The sequence below is a fragment of the Watersipora subatra genome, chromosome 4 (assembly GCF_963576615.1).
Source record: "Watersipora subatra chromosome 4, tzWatSuba1.1, whole genome shotgun sequence".
Classification (NCBI taxonomy): Eukaryota; Metazoa; Bryozoa; class Gymnolaemata; order Cheilostomatida; family Watersiporidae; genus Watersipora; species Watersipora subatra.
Genome location: NC_088711.1, coordinates 64982811 through 65002725, shown reverse-complemented (window position 1 = coordinate 65002725; position 19915 = coordinate 64982811). Strand labels below are relative to the sequence as shown.

The 19915-nt window shown below is 38.5% G+C and overlaps 1 protein-coding gene across 1 annotated transcript in view; it reads right to left on the bottom strand.

The window, feature by feature from the left end:
* LOC137394509 (limbin-like) overlaps positions 1-19915 on the bottom strand; it is a 28880-nt gene that overhangs the window by 1461 nt on the left and 7504 nt on the right. Inside the window, exons 6-30 of the mRNA XM_068081232.1 lie at positions 17758-17957; positions 16943-17089; positions 16712-16832; positions 16412-16426; positions 15226-15419; positions 14431-14661; positions 13777-13925; positions 13541-13660; positions 13311-13434; positions 12710-12901; positions 12041-12265; positions 9470-9549; positions 8831-8990; positions 8022-8174; positions 7600-7714; positions 6438-6547; positions 5941-6057; positions 4339-4521; positions 3955-4071; positions 3491-3619; positions 2517-2696; positions 1674-1846; positions 1350-1466; positions 971-1048; positions 635-748 (exon numbers count right to left, since the gene is read on the bottom strand). Of these exons, the coding sequence (XP_067937333.1) occupies positions 635-748; positions 971-1048; positions 1350-1466; positions 1674-1846; positions 2517-2696; positions 3491-3619; positions 3955-4071; positions 4339-4521; positions 5941-6057; positions 6438-6547; positions 7600-7714; positions 8022-8174; positions 8831-8990; positions 9470-9549; positions 12041-12265; positions 12710-12901; positions 13311-13434; positions 13541-13660; positions 13777-13925; positions 14431-14661; positions 15226-15419; positions 16412-16426; positions 16712-16832; positions 16943-17089; positions 17758-17957 (3544 nt within the window). The remainder of the gene's footprint in view (positions 1-634; positions 749-970; positions 1049-1349; positions 1467-1673; positions 1847-2516; positions 2697-3490; positions 3620-3954; positions 4072-4338; positions 4522-5940; positions 6058-6437; positions 6548-7599; positions 7715-8021; positions 8175-8830; positions 8991-9469; positions 9550-12040; positions 12266-12709; positions 12902-13310; positions 13435-13540; positions 13661-13776; positions 13926-14430; positions 14662-15225; positions 15420-16411; positions 16427-16711; positions 16833-16942; positions 17090-17757; positions 17958-19915) is intronic.

Sequence of the window (19915 nt, the reverse complement as noted above, 5' to 3'; positions counted from 1 at the left end):
ATGTTAAAGTGTACAGGACAACAAGCAACACTTCACACCTATATGTCTACATACACTGTTTTGTTCTACTCAGCACTACAAAAATATATTGTGAAAGTACAAATGCAACCGCAAATAGTCAGAGTATTAGTGAAGACAACAAGATCTGTATTCAAGGAGTCAAGGTCTAAAGACTCGCGATATTTGTCACAAAAGGCAATCTCAAGAGCTTCCTGGGTTATGAGAGACACCCGAGCATGAAAAATGTGGTGACAGGTGACACACAGCTGAGATAAAATCAAATGTTTTTATTATGTTGATGTTCTGGAGTCGAAGCGTGAAATTAATATGATTTATTACCACACTTTGAATGATATAAATTGAGCTGCTATTTTCAACGCCCTTTGTTAGCTAGTAGCCAACTCCTTTACTTCAGCAACTGATGGTGTTTATTGCACTGCCCAACAGCAGCTATAATCAAATTTACTGTTTTAATTTATGTACATGTAATTTATATAATAATTGTATTTAGGCCAATTTTGAAAATATATTTTGCAAGGATTTTTATCTTGTCAATGTTTCACAGGCGAGGAGATGAAAAAATGGTTTTAGCGTTCCATTGGGTCAGCCTGAGTCATCCTCTCCTGCCACCTACCTTGAATTCATAGTTAAAGGCTCTTCCTGTATTACACCAGGATGTTCTTTCTGATACATGGATACTGATCGAGCGATTCGCTCTTTGAGCATACTTGCTGATCCTCCATCAAGCCTGTCAACAGTGAGTACATGTTCCCAGCATGCAGTTGCTATTTGTGAAGCACTCTATAGCCCAAGATACCGATAACATGTGTAACACAGATCAACATTCTAATAGACGCAAAGTCGGTGACTCATCATGGTGAGCGCCACAACCTGAAAACTGGAACAACAAGCAGATTTTAGAGAATGACAGCAGAAAGAGAAGCTCATTACTAAAAGTTGGTGAACTTACAGGTCATTCTCTTCCTCAGCAACTGTTGCTGTTGGATCATGGAGGGTGTTAATAAGTGACTCTAATTGCTTATCAGTCCTAGTCGGAAAGAGCAGCTTTAAACTGTCCTTCAACTCTGACCTTTTAAGTTTGCCTTGCTGTACCTGTGTATTCAATTCACATGTCTGTGACATGTCAACTTGCGCAATAAGGTTTGTGTAACCTAGCATTTACATGTAACAAGCATCTACACTTATCGTACTGCAGATACTATGAGTTCAGCAACTTCCAAAGTTATTAATGAAAACGCCTGCAACCATTTTCATGGTACATAGACTATGTAGTTATCCGTCCATAGAGGTTCAGCGACGAATTACATTCAAACTTGACAGCTAATGACCTTACCAGGCTAGCGATAAATCGCAACTCCAACTCTTGCATGAGTTTGGCCTTTTTCACGCTGTGCTCTCTACGCATCTCTTCCAATGATTGACTTATCTCCTTCTCCATGCGCAGCCTGAATACAACCAGCAGAGTGTTTAGTTATGATAACTTGAAAAGAGTGAAATATACCAAGCGTTTTCTAAAAAATCTGGGTGATTGATTGGTGGATACATTAACACATATTCTCAATTGTTAAAAACTAACAACACAGCACAATCAATTACTGAGTAGGAGTTTGTATGCCTAGCAACAACAAACAAAAAGGGTCTTGGGTGCGTACTTGAACTCTTCGATAGCGGTGGCTCTCTTGTGCAATATGGCCGCTTTCTTAAGCTTGGCAGCAAGCTTATTCTTGGGTGTCTGATCGATGACTTCCTTCAGCCTGTCCTCGTAGCTGTCCATTAGTGTTTTTTCTCTCGCCCCCAGACGGTCTGCGAGCTTTTTCTTCAGCATCTGTTGATAAGAAAAGGAAATTGTTTTGACAGGAATCGTGTCACAGTATGCTTGACTTATTTCATACAATGTACTGGATTTAATATCTCAAATTGTACAACGTAGAGCTTGTATGACACAGTGTGCCCGTCATAATATAAGATAAGATGTAAGAGATAATATATAAGGTATAATATATAGAGTCTAATTTATAATATATAAAATATAATACATAAAATATAACAGGGTATTATACTCTATATATAGTGTATATTATATAGAGTATAATACATAGAACATAATATATAATTTATAGAGCACACAAAATATTTAAAATGAAAATATATAGAACATAATATATAGAGTGTAATATAAAGTATAAAATATATATACATATAACATAATGGTTAGTAAGTAGCTTAAGTAGAGACATTTGTTAAATAATGAAACAAAGCTTTGTTTCAAACATAAATTAGGACGGACGTCAGCCGTAACCGCCTCTCCCAACATACATGTAGCGTTTTTCTGTACAAAGGGTTATGTCAAGGTTTAATCTATTCCAAAGCTAAACAAAAACAAGACCTAAAAGTCACAAAAACTCCTACAAACTTGTATGACCTCGTATGACCTCGTTTGACCCTCGCAAGAGAAACAAATGTAGAATAGCCTGACAAAGCACAAAAACACGAACCCTCTCTTGTTTTTCTCTCTCGTTGTTGAGCTTGTTAGTAAGTTTTGTCTGCTGCGCCTTGTGCTGCTCTAGACACATCTCAGCCTCTCCATCTGACATGACTCCTCTCTCACTCAGATCGTCTATAAGGTTTGCCTTGAGCTCATTGATGGCCCTCTGCTTCTCGTCAATCTCCGTCAACTAATAATAAATGAGTGGGTAGGAAAAGACAACAAAACTCACAAGTGAAAGGTATTGCAGCTTGATTGGTTCAGAGCAATATATCCTATTAGTGGCAGCCGTGGACACGTAGCCTATGCTCTCTGTTAATCTTATAGATAATAAAATTCAATTGCTTTTAAGTTTAACATGAAGATACCTGCAAAGGGCAAACAATATGACTGCTCAGTATCAACTCTAACTAAGCAGAGAGCACAGTCTAGTAATCATATCATACTCATGACATATAGACTTCAGTGTATAGACTTAACGTATAGACTTAAAGTATAGACTTCATGTGTAGGCTTAACGTATAGACTTCATGTATAGAATTCATGGATAGACTTTGTGACATCGGATGCACACAAGGTAGCATTACTGTTCTTATTACAATTACGAACATACAAATTTTAAAAGTCATCTTCCCCTGCTCATGTTAATGAATGCATGAGAAAATCTAGAGCAGAATCAGATCGTAGAGATGCAATTACAGCCTCCTATTAGTCATATCAAACTGTTCTCACAGTATGCAATCTGCACAAATGAAAAAAACTTTGCTCCCTTGTATTTTTATGAAAATGTTCGAGTATTGTATGTATGAATATAATTATAATTTTTTATTGGCACTGAAAATCAATCAATAACGCGATGTTTTTCATTGCATACCAAAAGAAACAAAGACTGAGTATTGAAAAGTACTGACTAAATAAACAGCTCAATGGGACATAAGATTGTGATTTGTGATTCCATCATGATAAAATATCACGATGACTCACCTCTTTAGCCTTGTTGATCTGAAGCTGGGCCACCATGCTGCCGAGCCTATCTTCTTGCTCTCTCAGAGCTGCCGCTCTTTGCTGCAGCATTTCCAATTTTACTTTTTCCATCTCTTCATCCAAATTTATCTGTTAAAAAGAGGCACACGTGTGTGAAAGAGAAGCAACAGTGCTGGACTGTAAAGTTATTAAGATCAGATTGAGTGAGGGTTCAGTTTGTCGATGACTTGATCCAATCGGAGTTGTCTTACTCTCACAACCTTATCTGGTCAAAGCTTCCACAACTCCTGCACATTTTAAGCTACACAAACCGAAATTCTACTCATGGTGGTCAATACAGTCAGGAGAAAGTCATAAATTTTGACTACTGAAATTCAAACAAAAAACAACATAGAACCAACAAAATGCATTCTCAAAAAGTGCCTCTGATGTGGCAGACAAATAGATATAGATCTGACTCTAACCTCCGTATCTTCGTCTGTTAGCATGGCCACCCTTTCCTCTGCCTGCGTTTTCAGCAGCTCTAGAGCTGCCGTTTGTTGGTCATCTTCATCCTCATTCGCGTACTTTTTCTCTGTTTTCTGCTCAGTTTAAACGACTAGATTTAAAAGCAGGCTGTTGGATTACAGTTTTATATCTTGGAAACTCTATTGGTAACTCTATTGGTAACTCTATTGGTAACTCTATTGGTAACTCTATTGGTAACTCTATTTATTTCATCTCATCTGATATGGTGGCAGAAGACGAAGGTAGAAAATAAGAGGTCTACTAAGATAGCCCAACTATTATCAATACGGTGCACTAGTGAAATGCTTCACCCCTTGTAAATAATAGCGAGGGGATCATACCTTGACAGCGGCAGTCTGGGAAACCTCAAGGGCCTGGAGACGTTTTGCTTTCCTCTCCGCCAGCTTCTCCTCGAGAATCTGACGCTGTTTGAGCTTGTTTAGGGTGAGACTGTTTTCCAGACGCATCATATCCTTCTCATGCTCCCGCATTATCTTCTCTCGTTCATCCGCTGACATTGTGAACTGCACGAGAGAGAGAACCATGTGTCAGACAATCCCTAGCCATATAGAAAGACGTAAGACTATGGCTCAAGATGAACTCATTCCACAACTAAAAGGCTTGTTGTGTAACCTTTGGCTTCAGTGTTGTCACATACCCTAGGACACTTATGTATTCGCCTCATCTAATTTTCCCGTTTTCGCGGAGTCATCCTCTCGCGAAAATGCGAAAACGCAGAATTAAATAGCTTTGTTCATTGATAGTCCAAGAAACAAATAGCAGCAAGCGATCAAATTGCATTATCGATCTTGGCCACTTAATTCTACCTGCGGTTCACAATTGCAAACTAGTTCCAAATTGAAAATTGTTTTCCTAACGTTGAACCGAACCTGAGGAATCTAATTGTTTGTTCCACTGCATTTATTTTCACATTACTATATTTTCGCACTCATCAGAGCTGCGAAATCAAGTTGCAGCGAAATTTCACTCTGTTTGCTACTCACGAAACTAAATACTAGCGAAAAATATAAGTGTCCTAGGGTACATGTACTTCTGACCATAGACTGAGAACCACCTGAACACACTTTCAGTCTCAGATGAGGTAGGATGAGTTACAAGTAGTTGCTACATACTTCTGAACATAGACTGAGGACCAACTGAAGACACTTTCAGTCTCAGATACGGTAGGATGAGTTACAAGTAGTTGCTACATACTTCTGAACATAGACTGAGGACCAACTGAAGACACTTTCAGTCTCTGATACGGTAGGATGAGTTACAAGTAGTTGCTACACACTTCTGAACATAGACTGAGGACCATCTGAACACACTTTCAGTCTCAGATACGGTAGGATGAGTTACAAGTAGTTGCTACATACTTCTGAACATAGACTGAGGACCAACTGAACACACTTTCAGTCTCTGATACGGTAGGATGAGTTACAAGTAGTTGCTACATACTTCTGAACATAGACTGAGGACCAACTGAACACACTTTCAGTCTCAGATACAATAGGATGAGATACAAGTAGTTGCTACATACTTCTGAACATAGACTGAGGACCAACTGAACACACTTTCAGTCTCAGATACAGTAGGATGAGATTCAAATAGTTGCTACACACTTCTGAACATAGACTGAGGACCATCTGAACACACTTTCAGTCTCAGATACAGTAGGATGAGTTACAAGTAGTTGCTACACACTTCTGACTATAGACTGAGGACCAACTGAACACACTTTCAGTCTCAGATACAGTAGGATGAGTTAGTAGTTGCTACATACTCCCAACCATAGACTGAGGACCAACTTAACACACTTTCAGTCTCAGATACGATAGGATGAGTTACTAGTTGCTACATACTTCTGGCCATAGACTGAGGACCAACTTAACATACCTTCAGTGTCAGATACGGTAAGATGAATTACAAGTAGAGCAAACCTGGCTGTCGATGATTTGGCCAACCACTGCATTTTCTTGTTCTCTGAGCTGCGCTTTCTCAGCTTTTTCCTCTTCCATCCTCTTTTCCCAGTCTCGTCTACGTTTCTTTAGTTTCATCTACAGTTGACAGCATGTACTCATATCTACACCTAACTAACCAAGTCAATGAGCATGAGAACTACTTTTTATAAGTCTAAAGTTAGTAGAACCAACTCTATACTAGCTGGAGACAAACATAGAAGTTTTTCTACATGCCAGAGACTGACAAACAGTCATAGAAGCATTTCTACTTCAGATACTTACAATCATCATAGACTTCTGGTTCTGTGGTTTTGCTATCAACCAGAGATTTACAGAGGCAAGTGAATACTTTTATGAACCAGGGTTAATGCTTGCATATTTCTGTTGATTTATATATACATAAATGTACCAGTTCAGTATGCAGCGATTTAGGCAGGTCATGTGACAGGCAGGTTAGTAAAAGAACTAGGACATACCTTGAGGTTCTCATCCTGTTGCTTGTATTGATGATTCTGTTTTGACTCAAGATTATCAACATTAGAGCTGTGTTCATGTAGGATGGCTTGCACCTGATCGTCGTTCAGCCCTGAAGAGGCAAGCATAGCATGAGAGTAACAAGAGGAAGGACAGGTGATTCAACCCTGAGGAAGACAAGCTTAACATGAGAGCAACAAGAGGAAGGACAGGTAATTCAACCCTGAGGAAGGCAAGCATAGCATGAGAGCAACAAGAGGAAGGACAGGTGATTCAACCCTGAAGAAGACAAGCATAACATGAGAGCAACAAGAGGAAGGACAGGTGATTCAACCCTGAGGAAGGCAAGCATAGCATGAGAGCAACAAAAGAAAAGACAAGTGTCTAGGTCTTCAGATAGCCATGCCATGTAAGCTCAAAGGAATTATTTCTTCATAGCAAAAACTTGTACAGATCAATCTGAGTAGACAACTCCCCATAAGGTATTCCATATTATGAGGCATCAGACCATATTATGGGGCATCAGACCATAATATAGGACATCAGACTATATTATGGGGCATCAGACCATATTATGGGACATCAGACCACATTATGGGGCATCAAACTATATTATGGGGCAACAGACCATATTATGAGGCATCAGACCATATTATGGGACATCAGACCATATTATGGGGCATCAGACTATATTATGAGACATCAGACCATATTATGGGGCATCAGACTATATTATGGGGCATCAGACCATATTATGGGACATCAGACCATATTATGGGGCATCAGACCATATTATGGGGCATCAGACCATACTATGGGACATCAGACCATATTATGGGGCATCAGACTATATTATCAGGCATCAGACCATATTATGGGGCATCAGATCATATTATGGGTGATTGATCAGTTGAAAATAAGGCTACTAAAAAGTCTGACACTTGATGCAAAATGTACGTATAAAACAGATTGTAGATCAGCAAATCAGAGACAATAAATAATCGCTTTGTGATGAACTTTGAACTTGTTAAACACATCATATCATGAAGGGAAATCGTGAGTGTTTGGTCCAAAGCCAACTGTGAGTTGCAAACGAAGAACGGTCAGGATAATAACAGATGACATCAGTAAGCTACAAATGTAAGTCATCTCTCAGCCACTCACCATCATCCTTCAACTCATCGAGGAGTTTTCTCTCCCTCTCCAAAAGTTTGCCTTTGTAAGTTTGACTCATCTGATCTCTCAACTCTGTCAACTCAGTTGCATTCTCCTGGTCCACCTGCAACCACCATAACAACTTTATCTACCCTGTAGTTCTTTTGTATAATGATTTTTGATATATCGATAAACACAGGTTGCCAGCGGCACAGAGTTGTGCCAAGTAACGGGGTTATTATAGATGTTTAGGATGTGATGCTGACAGTTGCAAATATGCTTCTGGGTATCCGCATAAGGAGTTATCCTCTTCTGATTATTTTTCTGGTTTTCACTCATTTGTCTCAACCTGCCTTAACAAGAGAATATAAAACACTAAGACCGAGGAGTGCAACTAAAAATGTGAGAGAAGAGATACTGAGCAAGCCAACCTGAATCTCTGTGTCAGCCAGATCGATCTCTTGTTCGGCTACTATTTGAAGTCTCCTCTCTGCGACAGCGATCGGGCTGAGAGGAGCGGCAGTCATCTGGTGCTGCTGATACTCTTTATCAAAGTCAGCGAGTTCCTTTTCATGCTCTTTGGCCTGGAAGGAAACAAAAGTCACGTTTGCATGATCGGATATATAGCATGGTTTGTTGTTACTACTGCAGTTGATTTGAATACGCTCTGTACATGATCACTGCATGAGTGATGGGTCATGCAGTGATCATGATTGTGCAATTGCTGTGGAATGGGCGTGTCCAATCAAAAACTTTCTGTAAGTTTTGTTTTTGTGTGTACTCGTACTCTGTACTCTTGTACTCTGTTTGTTGCCCGTACTCCGCAATAAGAATTAATCATATTTCAAAACTTACTCGATCAGGTTACTTAATGTTTGCTGAGACGCCATGTGTAAATAAATTAAGTTATATTCCAACAACAGATCAAGGCTGTTCATCCTACCTAACTGGTGACAATATACATACATGAAGTGAAACCTCTACATACGAGCTCATGGCATAACAGAACTACCAAAACTGTTATGGTTTATCTCCCTTGAATTTTATAGGTAAGCAGTTGATTTCACCATAATAGAATTTGGAATGAAATATGCCTATCAAAAGACTCGACAAACTCTAGTTTGATAACGTCTACAGCCACAGAGAAGGGGTGTATCTCCACTTCAAGTGCAAGCATGGCAATTTTTCATGAAAAAAGCAACAACCACTCAGATAGGTTTCATTTAGCCTCTGCTCCCACCTTAGCAGCCAGCTTTTTCTTCTTGGCTTCACTTAATCGTTTATGAAGAGCTGATTCCTGCTTGCTTATGTCTTCCTCCATTGACTGCTTGTAGGTCATCAGCTCTCTCATGATGTCATCACTCATTGCACGCGCCTCATCAGCACTTAGAACCTTGTGTCTGTCAATGGAGCGATGGCAACGATACAGAGATAGCGGAAAAAGCAGACAAGAAGGCTGAGAAAGGGAAGACAACTTATTAATAGAGGGGTGAAAAAAGAGGAGTGATGAAGGAGGAGGGAAAGGGGGAGGTGAAGGAAAAACAAGAACAAAGAGGGAGGTGCGGGAGAAGGTGATGAGAGAAGGAGGAAGAAGATAAGAAGAAGGGGAGTCCGTTAAAAATCAGAAAGTGGTAAAAAAGGAGCAGAAGGACGGACGAGAGATCAGCATTTTATAGAACTGAATAACAGATTATTATGTATGCAGTTGTACAACCAAATAAAAGGAGGGGTGAGACCTATCTAAAACACTCATCCAGCCGGCTTCCACCTTCACCAATAAGAGCCTAACGGGAACTAATAACTTTCGTGCTGTAATTGGTTGGTTGTCTCCTGTTATTGGTCAATAGATAAATGAATATTTGAATATACAAGAACTTACTTTTTGGCTTTTTTGAGAATATCCATTTGGCCACCAGCGATTGTATTGAGCAGGTCACTCTGGCCTCTCTCTTGCAAATCCTGTAACGGCATAAAATTCTAGGAAATGATATCTACCGACACTCACGCCTACCTTATTATCTACTTACTACCTACTAACACTTACACCTACCTTATTATCTACTCACTACCTACAAACACTCACACCTACCTTATAATCTACTTACTACCTACAAACACTCACACCTCCCTTATTATCTACTTACTACCTACAAACACTCACACCTACCTTATTATCTACTTACTACCTACTAACACTTACACCTACCTTATTATTTACTTACTACCTACAAACACTTACACCTACCTTATTATCTACTTACTACCTACAAACATTCACACCTACCTTATTATCTACGTACTACCTACAAACACTCACACCTACCTTATTATCTACTCACTACCTACAAACACTTACACCTACCTTATTATCTACTTACTACCTACAAACATTCACACCTACCTTATTATCTACGTACTACCTACAAACACTCACACCTACCTTATTATCTACTCCCTACCTACAAATACTCACACCTACCTTATTATCTACTTACTACCTACAAACACTCACACCTACCTTATTATCTACTTACTACCTACTAACACTTACACCTACCTTATTATCTACTCACTACCTACAAACACTTACACCTACCTTATTATCTACTTACTACCTACAAACATTCACACCTACCTTATTATCTACTTACTACCTACAAACATTCACACCTACCTTATTATCTACTTACTACCTACAAACACTCACACCTACCTTATTATCTACTCACTACCTACAAACACTCGCACCTAGGTACCTTATTATCTACTTACTACCTACAAACACTCGCACCTACCTTATTATCTACTTACTACCTACAAACACTCACACCTACCTTATTATCTACGTACTACCTACAAACACTCACACCTACCTTATTATCTACGTACTACCTACAAACACTTACACCTACCTTATTATCTACTCACTACCTACAAACACTTACACCTACCTTATTATCTACTTACTACCTACAAACATTCACACCTACCTTATTATCTACGTACTACCTACAAACACTCACACCTACCTTATTATCTACTCACTACCTACAAACACTTACACCTACCTTATTATCTACTTACTACCTACAAACATTCACACCTACCTTATTATCTACGTACTACCTACAAACACTCACACCTACCTTATTATCTACTCACTACCTACAAACACTCACACCTACCTTATTATCTACTTACTACCTACAAACACTCACACCTACCTTATTATCTACGTACTACCTACAAACACTCGCACCTACCTTATTATCTACTTACTACCTACAAACATTCACACCTACCTTATTATCTACTCACTACCTACAAACATTCACACCTACCTTATTATCTACTTACTACCTACAAACACTCACACCTACCTTATTATCTACTTACTACCTACAAACACTCGCACCTACCTTATTATCTACTTACTACCTACAAACACTCACACCTACCTTATTATCTACGTACTACCTACAAACACTCACACCTACCTTATTATCTACTCACTACCTACAAACACTTACACCTACCTTATTATCTACTTACTACCTACAAACATTCACACCTACCTTATTATCTACGTACTACCTACAAACACTCACACCTACCTTATTATCTACTCACTACCTACAAACACTCACACCTACCTTATTATCTACTTACTACCTACAAACACTCACACCTACCTTATTATCTACGTACTACCTACAAACACTCGCACCTACCTTATTATCTACTTACTACCTACAAACATTCACACCTACCTTATTATCTACTCACTACCTACAAACATTCACACCTACCTTATTATCTACTTACTACCTACAAACACTCACACCTACCTTATTATCTACTTACTACCTACAAACACTCACACCTACCTTATTATCTACTCACTACCTACAAACACTCGCACCTAGGTACCTTATTATCTACTTACTACCTACAAACACTCGCACCTACCTTATTATCTACTTACTACCTACAAACACTCACACCTACCTTATTATCTACGTACTACCTACAAACACTCACACCTACCTTATTATCTACTCACTACCTACAAACACTTACACCTACCTTATTATCTACTTACTACCTACAAACATTCACACCTACCTTATTATCTACGTACTACCTACAAACACTCACACCTACCTTATTATCTACTCACTACCTACAAACACTCACACCTACCTTATTATCTACTTACTACCTACAAACACTCACACCTACCTTATTATCTACGTACTACCTACAAACACTCGCACCTACCTTATTATCTACTTACTACCTACAAACATTCACACCTACCTTATTATCTACTCACTACCTACAAACATTCACACCTACCTTATTATCTATTTACTACCTACAAACATTCACACCTACCTTATTATCCACTTACTACCTACTAAAGTTCAGTCCCTTATTAACAACTTACACTCAATTCTGCCAATGCTCTTCTTTTAGCCAACTTTTCCTCCAGCACCAATTTCTGTCTGCACAACTCATCATCATGAATCCTCTCCAATTTATGGACATTCTGAGCGTGTTCTTTCAGCAACCAGGCTGCCTGCTTCTCAGGCATATTAGATTTAGTCTTGAGATCATTCAGTACATTCTGTTGTATTTCCTTGGTTTGAATTCTCTTCTTTAAAGAGAACTCCTTCAAAACAATATTATATTAAACAATACCATACTTCTGTTAGAATACATGCTCTCAATTTTGGATAAACCGTAAGTGTCAGAATTTGTTAAAATTGAAAGTTGTTCTTGTAGCATTGCTGTAGATAGTCATTTTCAGTCATGACAAAACAAACCAGCTTCATTAACAATACAACTATTTTATAGAAAGCACGCAGTGCTATTAAATAAGAAATTTACTGAAAATTAATTTATGAAGCCCACCATTTACGGTTAAGAGTTTTTTAGAGTAAATCACAACCGTGTTGAGTATTTATTACGGGCTGCTTAATCTGCAGGACTGAACTCATTATGAAGGCTTACTTGCATACGTAACATAATTTTTAACAGAGTTCTTGCAGTCAATTAATACCGATATTAAATACTACTTTGTATGAGTGTTATGGTTTCACAAGACTCCGCCCACCTTTCTAAGCTTTTCAGTTTCTTCATCCTGCTCAAGCTTGAGGCGGTAGGAGAGGTCATCCTGCTCGATCTGACATTGAGCATCAATTTGCTGCACCAACTCTTGCCTGTCTTCCTCACTCATACCTGACACCTTCGCCAACTGAGCATGCTTCACTTCTCTCTGCTTGTCTATGAGGTTGCCCAAAGCGCTCTATAACGGTGGGCAAGTTGTATACATAAATCTTATTACTGGCAGTGTTGAGAGTAATGTGAAGATAACAGTGGATAAAAATAGTTGTGCATGGGCATGTTGTTAGTAGATGATAAAGTTAGTAATGTATGGAGCTAATAGTGGGTGGAGTTAGTAGTGGGTGGAGTTATTAGTGGGTGGAGTTAATAATGGGTAGAGGTAATAGTGGGTGGAGTTATCAGTGGGTGGATTTGTGAAGTCGTTAGTGCGTTGAGTTAAGAGTAGGTAGAGTTATAGAGTTAATAGTGGGTGAAGTCAGTAGTGAATAAAATTAGTAGAGTTAGTAGTTGTTCAAAATACTCTTTAAAAAAGCTCCAAAGAGAGACCAAAGTCAAAGACAACTCCTGAAATAAAACCTAAAGTTACTCACCCTATTATGCATGGCCTGGCGTTGAGTAAATTCAGTGATAGCTACAGAATATTCCATCGACAGCTTCACATCCAATTCCTTGGAAGACCTTTGCAGGAGTATGATTGTCTGTTCATACTGCTGTCTTCAAGGATAACAAGTCATTCAGTAATAATAATAATAATAAATAATAATACTGTTATTCAAAATACAAACAAGTCTACATCTGCAGTAGGATAGGAAATACCTACTTGGTAATGTCTCCATTCTTCACCATGCTAAGAAGGAGAGAAGTGAGTACAGAGTACATAGACTTTAGTCTTTCCTCTTCCATCCGCTTGTCCACTTCAACAGTGCCTTGAATGTCTAGACTGAAACATATTATTATTTAATTTGAGTCAGTCACTCTAGACCCTTTCATTTAGTAACATTGCGCAAATAAGGTATAAGGTAAAGAGACATAGGTTATGGGGTAAAAAAGACTTACTTGTCAAGCTCCCTGTTAGTAGTGAATTTGTCTCTGAGAGAAAGCACTGCAACGATGCTGTCATCAACATCAACCATGGCAGAATTGAGTCCTTGCTTTAACTTCTGATCGGCATCCAACAGCAAGTTGTTGTTAGTTTGTTTTGACATCTGTATAACAAACAACTGACAGGGTAGCTAATGAAAGACTCGGTGTCATCAGATTCTTTCAGCTTATGAACTTTCTGTTAACCAGAAAGGTCGCTGTTAATCCTCAAGGACTCTTATGTGTATCACACATAGTAATCAGTTGCGGTCTAGATTAATTCGGTTACCAGTTAACTAGAATAACTAAAGTCTTAAATAGAACAACTAGTTAATAGTTCAATTGGCTAATAGCAGAGCTGCAAATGGTTATGCAATAAACTGGCCAATAGCAGAGCTAGTTAAGGAATCATTTGGCCAATAATAAAGTCATTAAAATATAAACTGGCCAATAGTAAAGCTAAAAGAATAAAATGGCCAATGGCAGAGCTAGCTAGAGGATCAATTGACCAATAGTGAAGCTTATTAAGGATTTTTTTAAGATTTGCGGGGAACGCTTCATTGGCTCACTAGAGAACACCCTATGTAAAGTTATAGGATGACACATACACTAAATGCTTTGGATGCTCACCATTCCATAGTCAGTTGCGGAAGGCTGAATGCTCGTTCCAAACCCTGGCCTGGTTTTCTTAAGAATTAACACGACTATAGCGATGATGATAGGAACGAGGATGATGCCGAGAAAGAAGCCAGCAATGATAACTCCTGCTGTGATGCCATGCTTATAAAGAAAGCTTTCTTCGTAGATATCATTGCGGTTAGTGCAGCTGTAGCTGTAAAGGCTGTCGATCACAGGCCCAGCCTGCAACATCGACGCACAAGCTTTACACCACAAACACAAGTGAATGAAGTATCTCCCTTTCATAATCCTTAAGTTTGGTTCACACTACATGGCCATATGTTGGAGTTGTCCTCTCAGTGATTATTCATAGACTTTGTGCACCGTAACTGATGGTATCGTCCAGTTAATGCGGATACGTCAGAAAATATTGCTGCTGTCAAACTTTACAGATGTTCACCGAGCAGCTACAACAGCCTGTGCAATGTTCACCGATTCAAGGATGGTGATTGACTGTTACGGATTGCTAGATTTATATTTTCCTTCATGATAGTTACTGCAGAACTAGAAGTTCATTGTTTCCGTCACCACATTTTATATTGAGAACGCTATACCAAGGACTATTCGCTGATGTAAAAGCTGATGGATTCGTGAAAAGGTTATTAGCGATGACCACCGAGATACGTGATTAACACCTACATACCGCGATATAGTGGGACCCAACCTATAATATTAGCTGAGAGGAGTATACATACATACATATATACATACATATATATGTACCGTACATATGGCGGTTATACCTACCAGAGCTGATTTCCACTGAAGACTCGCAGTGTTGTTATGAGTACCGTGAGGAAAGAAGCCATCACCCCTTGACACAGCTCTATATGTTAGTATGAAGGGATCGGTTGTCAGACTGAACTGGCTCATCTTGAACAATATGGAACCCTCACCAGTGAAAATGATTTGATCACCAGCCACTGCATTCCAACCAAAACCTGAACAATACGAGAACCAAAAAGATTCTACAACATGTAAGATGAGGAATGATATTTGTGCATTGCCTATGCTTTTTTACAGTTGTCATATAATTTGTTGGAAAGCTTAAAGAGCTTATGCCAGGTTGTCAGAGTGTCAGCTTGTCAGAGTGTCAGGTTGTCAGAGTGTCAGCCTGTCAGAGTGTCAGCTTGTCAGAGTGTCAGCTTGTCAGAGTGTCAGAGTGTCAGCTTGTCAGAGTGTCAGCTTGTCAGAGTGTCAGCATGTCAGAGTGTCAGCTTGTCAGAGTGTCAGCTTGTCAGGATGTCAGAGTGTCAGTTACTCTATAAATGAGAGTAAAGAGCTTGTACAGTTTTAGGTGTGACTAACAATTAAATATAATTACAATACATTGTTAGAAATTTTATTGTATTTTTCTTTTCTTTTATTGCAATTGTGTTTTAGAGACATCTCTATAACTGTGTTTTAGAAATATTTAAAACATCAACTACACAGCAGATCACTTAAGCAAATGATCTATCACCTAATAACTTTAAATGGTCAAGTGATGTCCGTGTATCAATGATGTTCAAACAAGATTTTCCCATTAAATGTAAGAAATATGCATGACGTTTAAACAAACCACCGAGCTGGTACAATACACTAGAAAGCTCATGATTAAACATGCATTAGATTTTTCTCATGCAAGATGAGATAATCCGCTTTACAAATAAGTATTATTTGCTTATTTTATGGATGACAAAAGCTATTCCACCATTCACAAGATAAACAGCAGTCCATCTGCCAATCATAGCTCAAATAACAATCTCTCCAACATACGCACTCGCCTCAATAGCATATCATGATTATATGCTCGTTGTAAGGTATTAACTTGTATTACCAAGCCTGGTGCATGCAAGAGCCGCGGTTAACATGGAGCCGTAAGCGGAATGGAAATATTACTAGAAGCAATAGAAAGAGCAGCACGGTACATCTACATGCAACATGTACATACCACCCTTGGCGACAGCTATAAAATAGAATATACACAGGCATGAACAAACCAAGGAGACATGTTCTCTCTTTAAAGAAAAACACAAAAAATATTTGTTTGTGCGTAAAAAAAATCTGTTATACAGGTTGCTTGAATTATAATTAATTTTCAAAAACTTCACGCACTACAAACAGATGGGCTTGTTACGGAATTAGTCAAAATAAACCAATCAAAACCATTATTTTAGCAACTCCAAATTTAAACCATTCAGAGCCCTCATAGTCTCATCTGATTTTGGGTACCATAAACATTCAAACTCACTTGAGCCAACAATGGTGAAGCCATCCTCTGCGTCCGCCAAATTCACATCTACTGCTGCACCGGTCGAATTCGCTGCGTGATAGCCCGTAATATTTACCAATATTGTTTGGGTATCGATTTGCTACAGCGACAAATAAACACGCGCTATAAAATTTACTACTCATAGACAAGCTACTAGTTTCCTATTATAAGAAAATTTTCCAATACAAATCATCGTTAAATGTGACCTACCTGAGTAATTTTGGAAAAAGTTAAAAGTGGACTCGCTGTTGAAGAAGAAAAACTTCCAAATGGTGTCGTAACTCCTGCATAAATTAGAGATGCTGAGGTGTTGATGGAAGCTGAGGGTGGCGATGTAAATGTTGGTCGAAACTTGGCCTACATAAAAAGACAGAAAATCTGCTAGCCAAGTCTAAATCGATCCCGTAAGCAGTTTTTAAACTTAAAACTGAATACAATTATATTTTGCTTTGTAAGTCTAATAAAGCAAAATTATTTTAAAATAATTATTAAAACTTATTAAAAATTCCATTTATTTGACTAATTCAAGGAAAGATTTTTATAACTCTGATGCAGGTGTGTCAAATATGATTGGTCAATTGTGATTGGTCAATTGTGATTGGTCAATTGTGATTGGTCAATTGTGATTGGTCAATTGTGATTGGTCAATTGTGATTGGTCAATTGTGATTTTTCAATTGTGGTTGGTCAATTTTTGAGTGTTCAACTGTGATTAGTCAATTGTGGTTGGTCAATTGTGGTTGGTTCAATTGTGATTAGTGAGTAAGAAAGTCAAAGAGCACTAAAGGTAAATATACATGTATAATGCGTTTCAGACCCGATTTAAAGATGGATAGAAGACATGCATTAGGTAGAAGGCATCTAATTACAAACAGAGAAAAATGTGTTCATATCAAACAACACAAATACTAAGCACAAGAGAGAAGCGCTCCTAACATTTTTCCGAGTAACATAGTCTGCTCTATTCCTATGAAAAAGCCATGAAAGAGTCATTTGTAGTCAAAAATAAATTATGGCGCAACTTACTGCAACGACAACGGTAGCAGGACCACCCGGGTTGGCAGGGTTGGTTATTGGACCAATAGAAATTGTTTGGTAAGATACAGATCGCTTTTTCCTCCTGTATACAATTCGTCGTGGGTGGCTTACCACGACTAATGGATGTGAAGTTTCCACTGTACTCTCGACCATTTCTAAACCTACTTCTGATTGGTCGGATTCAAACTCTATAAATAAAAATCAGTATTCCCTGAAATCTGTAAACGAACTATCAAATAAACATTTGAAAGTAGTTAATCTGAACTCTTTTAAAGACCCTATTTGGGAATGGTTAACCATTATCATATGTTACTTTCAAAGAACGGATGTTAAATTTGCTAATACTACAGAGTAAGACTATATAGTATATATATATGTACATATAATATATACATATATATATATATATTATACATATTAATACGAAGATACGAAGATTGTTACGAAAGATTGTTATGAAGATTGTTAAACCTCACACTAATGTACATCTGCAGACTAATGTACATCTGCAGACTAGTGTACATCTCCGACTAGTGTACATCTGCAGACTAGTGTACATCTCCGACTAGTGTACATCTGCAGACTAGTGTACATCTCCGACTAGTGTACATCTGCAGACTAGTGTACATCTCAGACTAATGTACATCTCAAGCTAGTGTATTTCAGACTAGCGTAATCTCAGACCAGCGTACATCTCAGACTAGTGTACATCACAGACTAGTGTACATCTCAGACTAGTGTACATCTCAGACTAATGTAATGTACATCTGCAGACTAGTGTACATCTGCAGACTAGTGTACATTTCAGACTAGTGTACATCTCAGACTAATGTAATGTACATCTGCAGACTAGTGTACATCTCAGACTAATGTAATGTACATCTCAGACTAGTGTACATCTGCAGACTAGTGTACATCTCAGACTAATGTAATGTACATCTCAGACTAGTGTACATCTGCAGACTAGTGTACATCTGCAGACTAGTGTACATCTGCAGACTAGTGTACATCTCAGACTAGTGTACATCTCAGACTAATGTAATGTACATCTCAGACTAGTGTACATCTGCAGACTAGTGTACATCTGCAGACTAGTGTACATCTCAGACTAATGTAATGTACATCTGCAGACTAGTGTACATCTCAGACTAATGTAATGTACATCTGCAGACTAGTGTACATCTGCAGACTAGTGTACATTTCAGACTAGTGTACACCTCAGACTAATGTAATGTACATCTGCAGACTAGTGTACATCTCAGACTAATGTAATGTACATCTCAGACTAGTGTACATCTGCAGACTAGTGTACATCTCAGACTAATGTAATGTACATCTCAGACTAGTGTACATCTGCAGACTAGTGTACATCTGCAGACTAGTGTACATCTCAGACTAGTGTACATCTCAGACTAATGTAATGTACATCTCAGACTAGTGTACATCTGCAGACTAGTGTACATCTGCAGACTAGTGTACATCTGCAGACTAGTGTACATCTCAGACTAGTGTACATCTCAGACTAATGTAATGTACATCTCAGACTAGTGTACATCTGCAGACTAGTGTACATCTGCAGACTAGTGTACATCTGCAGACAAGTGTACATCTCAGACTAGTGTACATCTCAGACTAGTGTACATCTCAGACTAGTGTACATCACAGACTAGTGTACATCTCCGACTAATGTACATCACAGACTAGCGTACATCTCAGACTAGTGTACATTACAGAATAGTGTACATCTCACACTAGCGTACACCACAGACTAGTGTACATCACAGACTAGTGTACACCTCAGACTAGTGTACATCTCAGACTAGTGTACACCTCAGACTAGTGTACATCTCAGACTAGTGTAGATCACAGACTAGTGTACATCTCAGGCTAGTGTATATCACAGACTAGTGTACATCTCAGACTAGTGTACATCTCAGACTAGTGTACATCACAGACTAGTGTACATCTCCGACTAATGTACATCACAGACTAGCGTACATCTCAGACTAGTGTACATCTCAGACTAGTGTACATCTCAGACTAGTGTACATCACAGACTAGTGTACATCTCCGACTAATGTACATCACAGATTAGCGTACATCTCAGACTAGTGTGCATCTCAGACTAAGGTATAATAAAAATAGG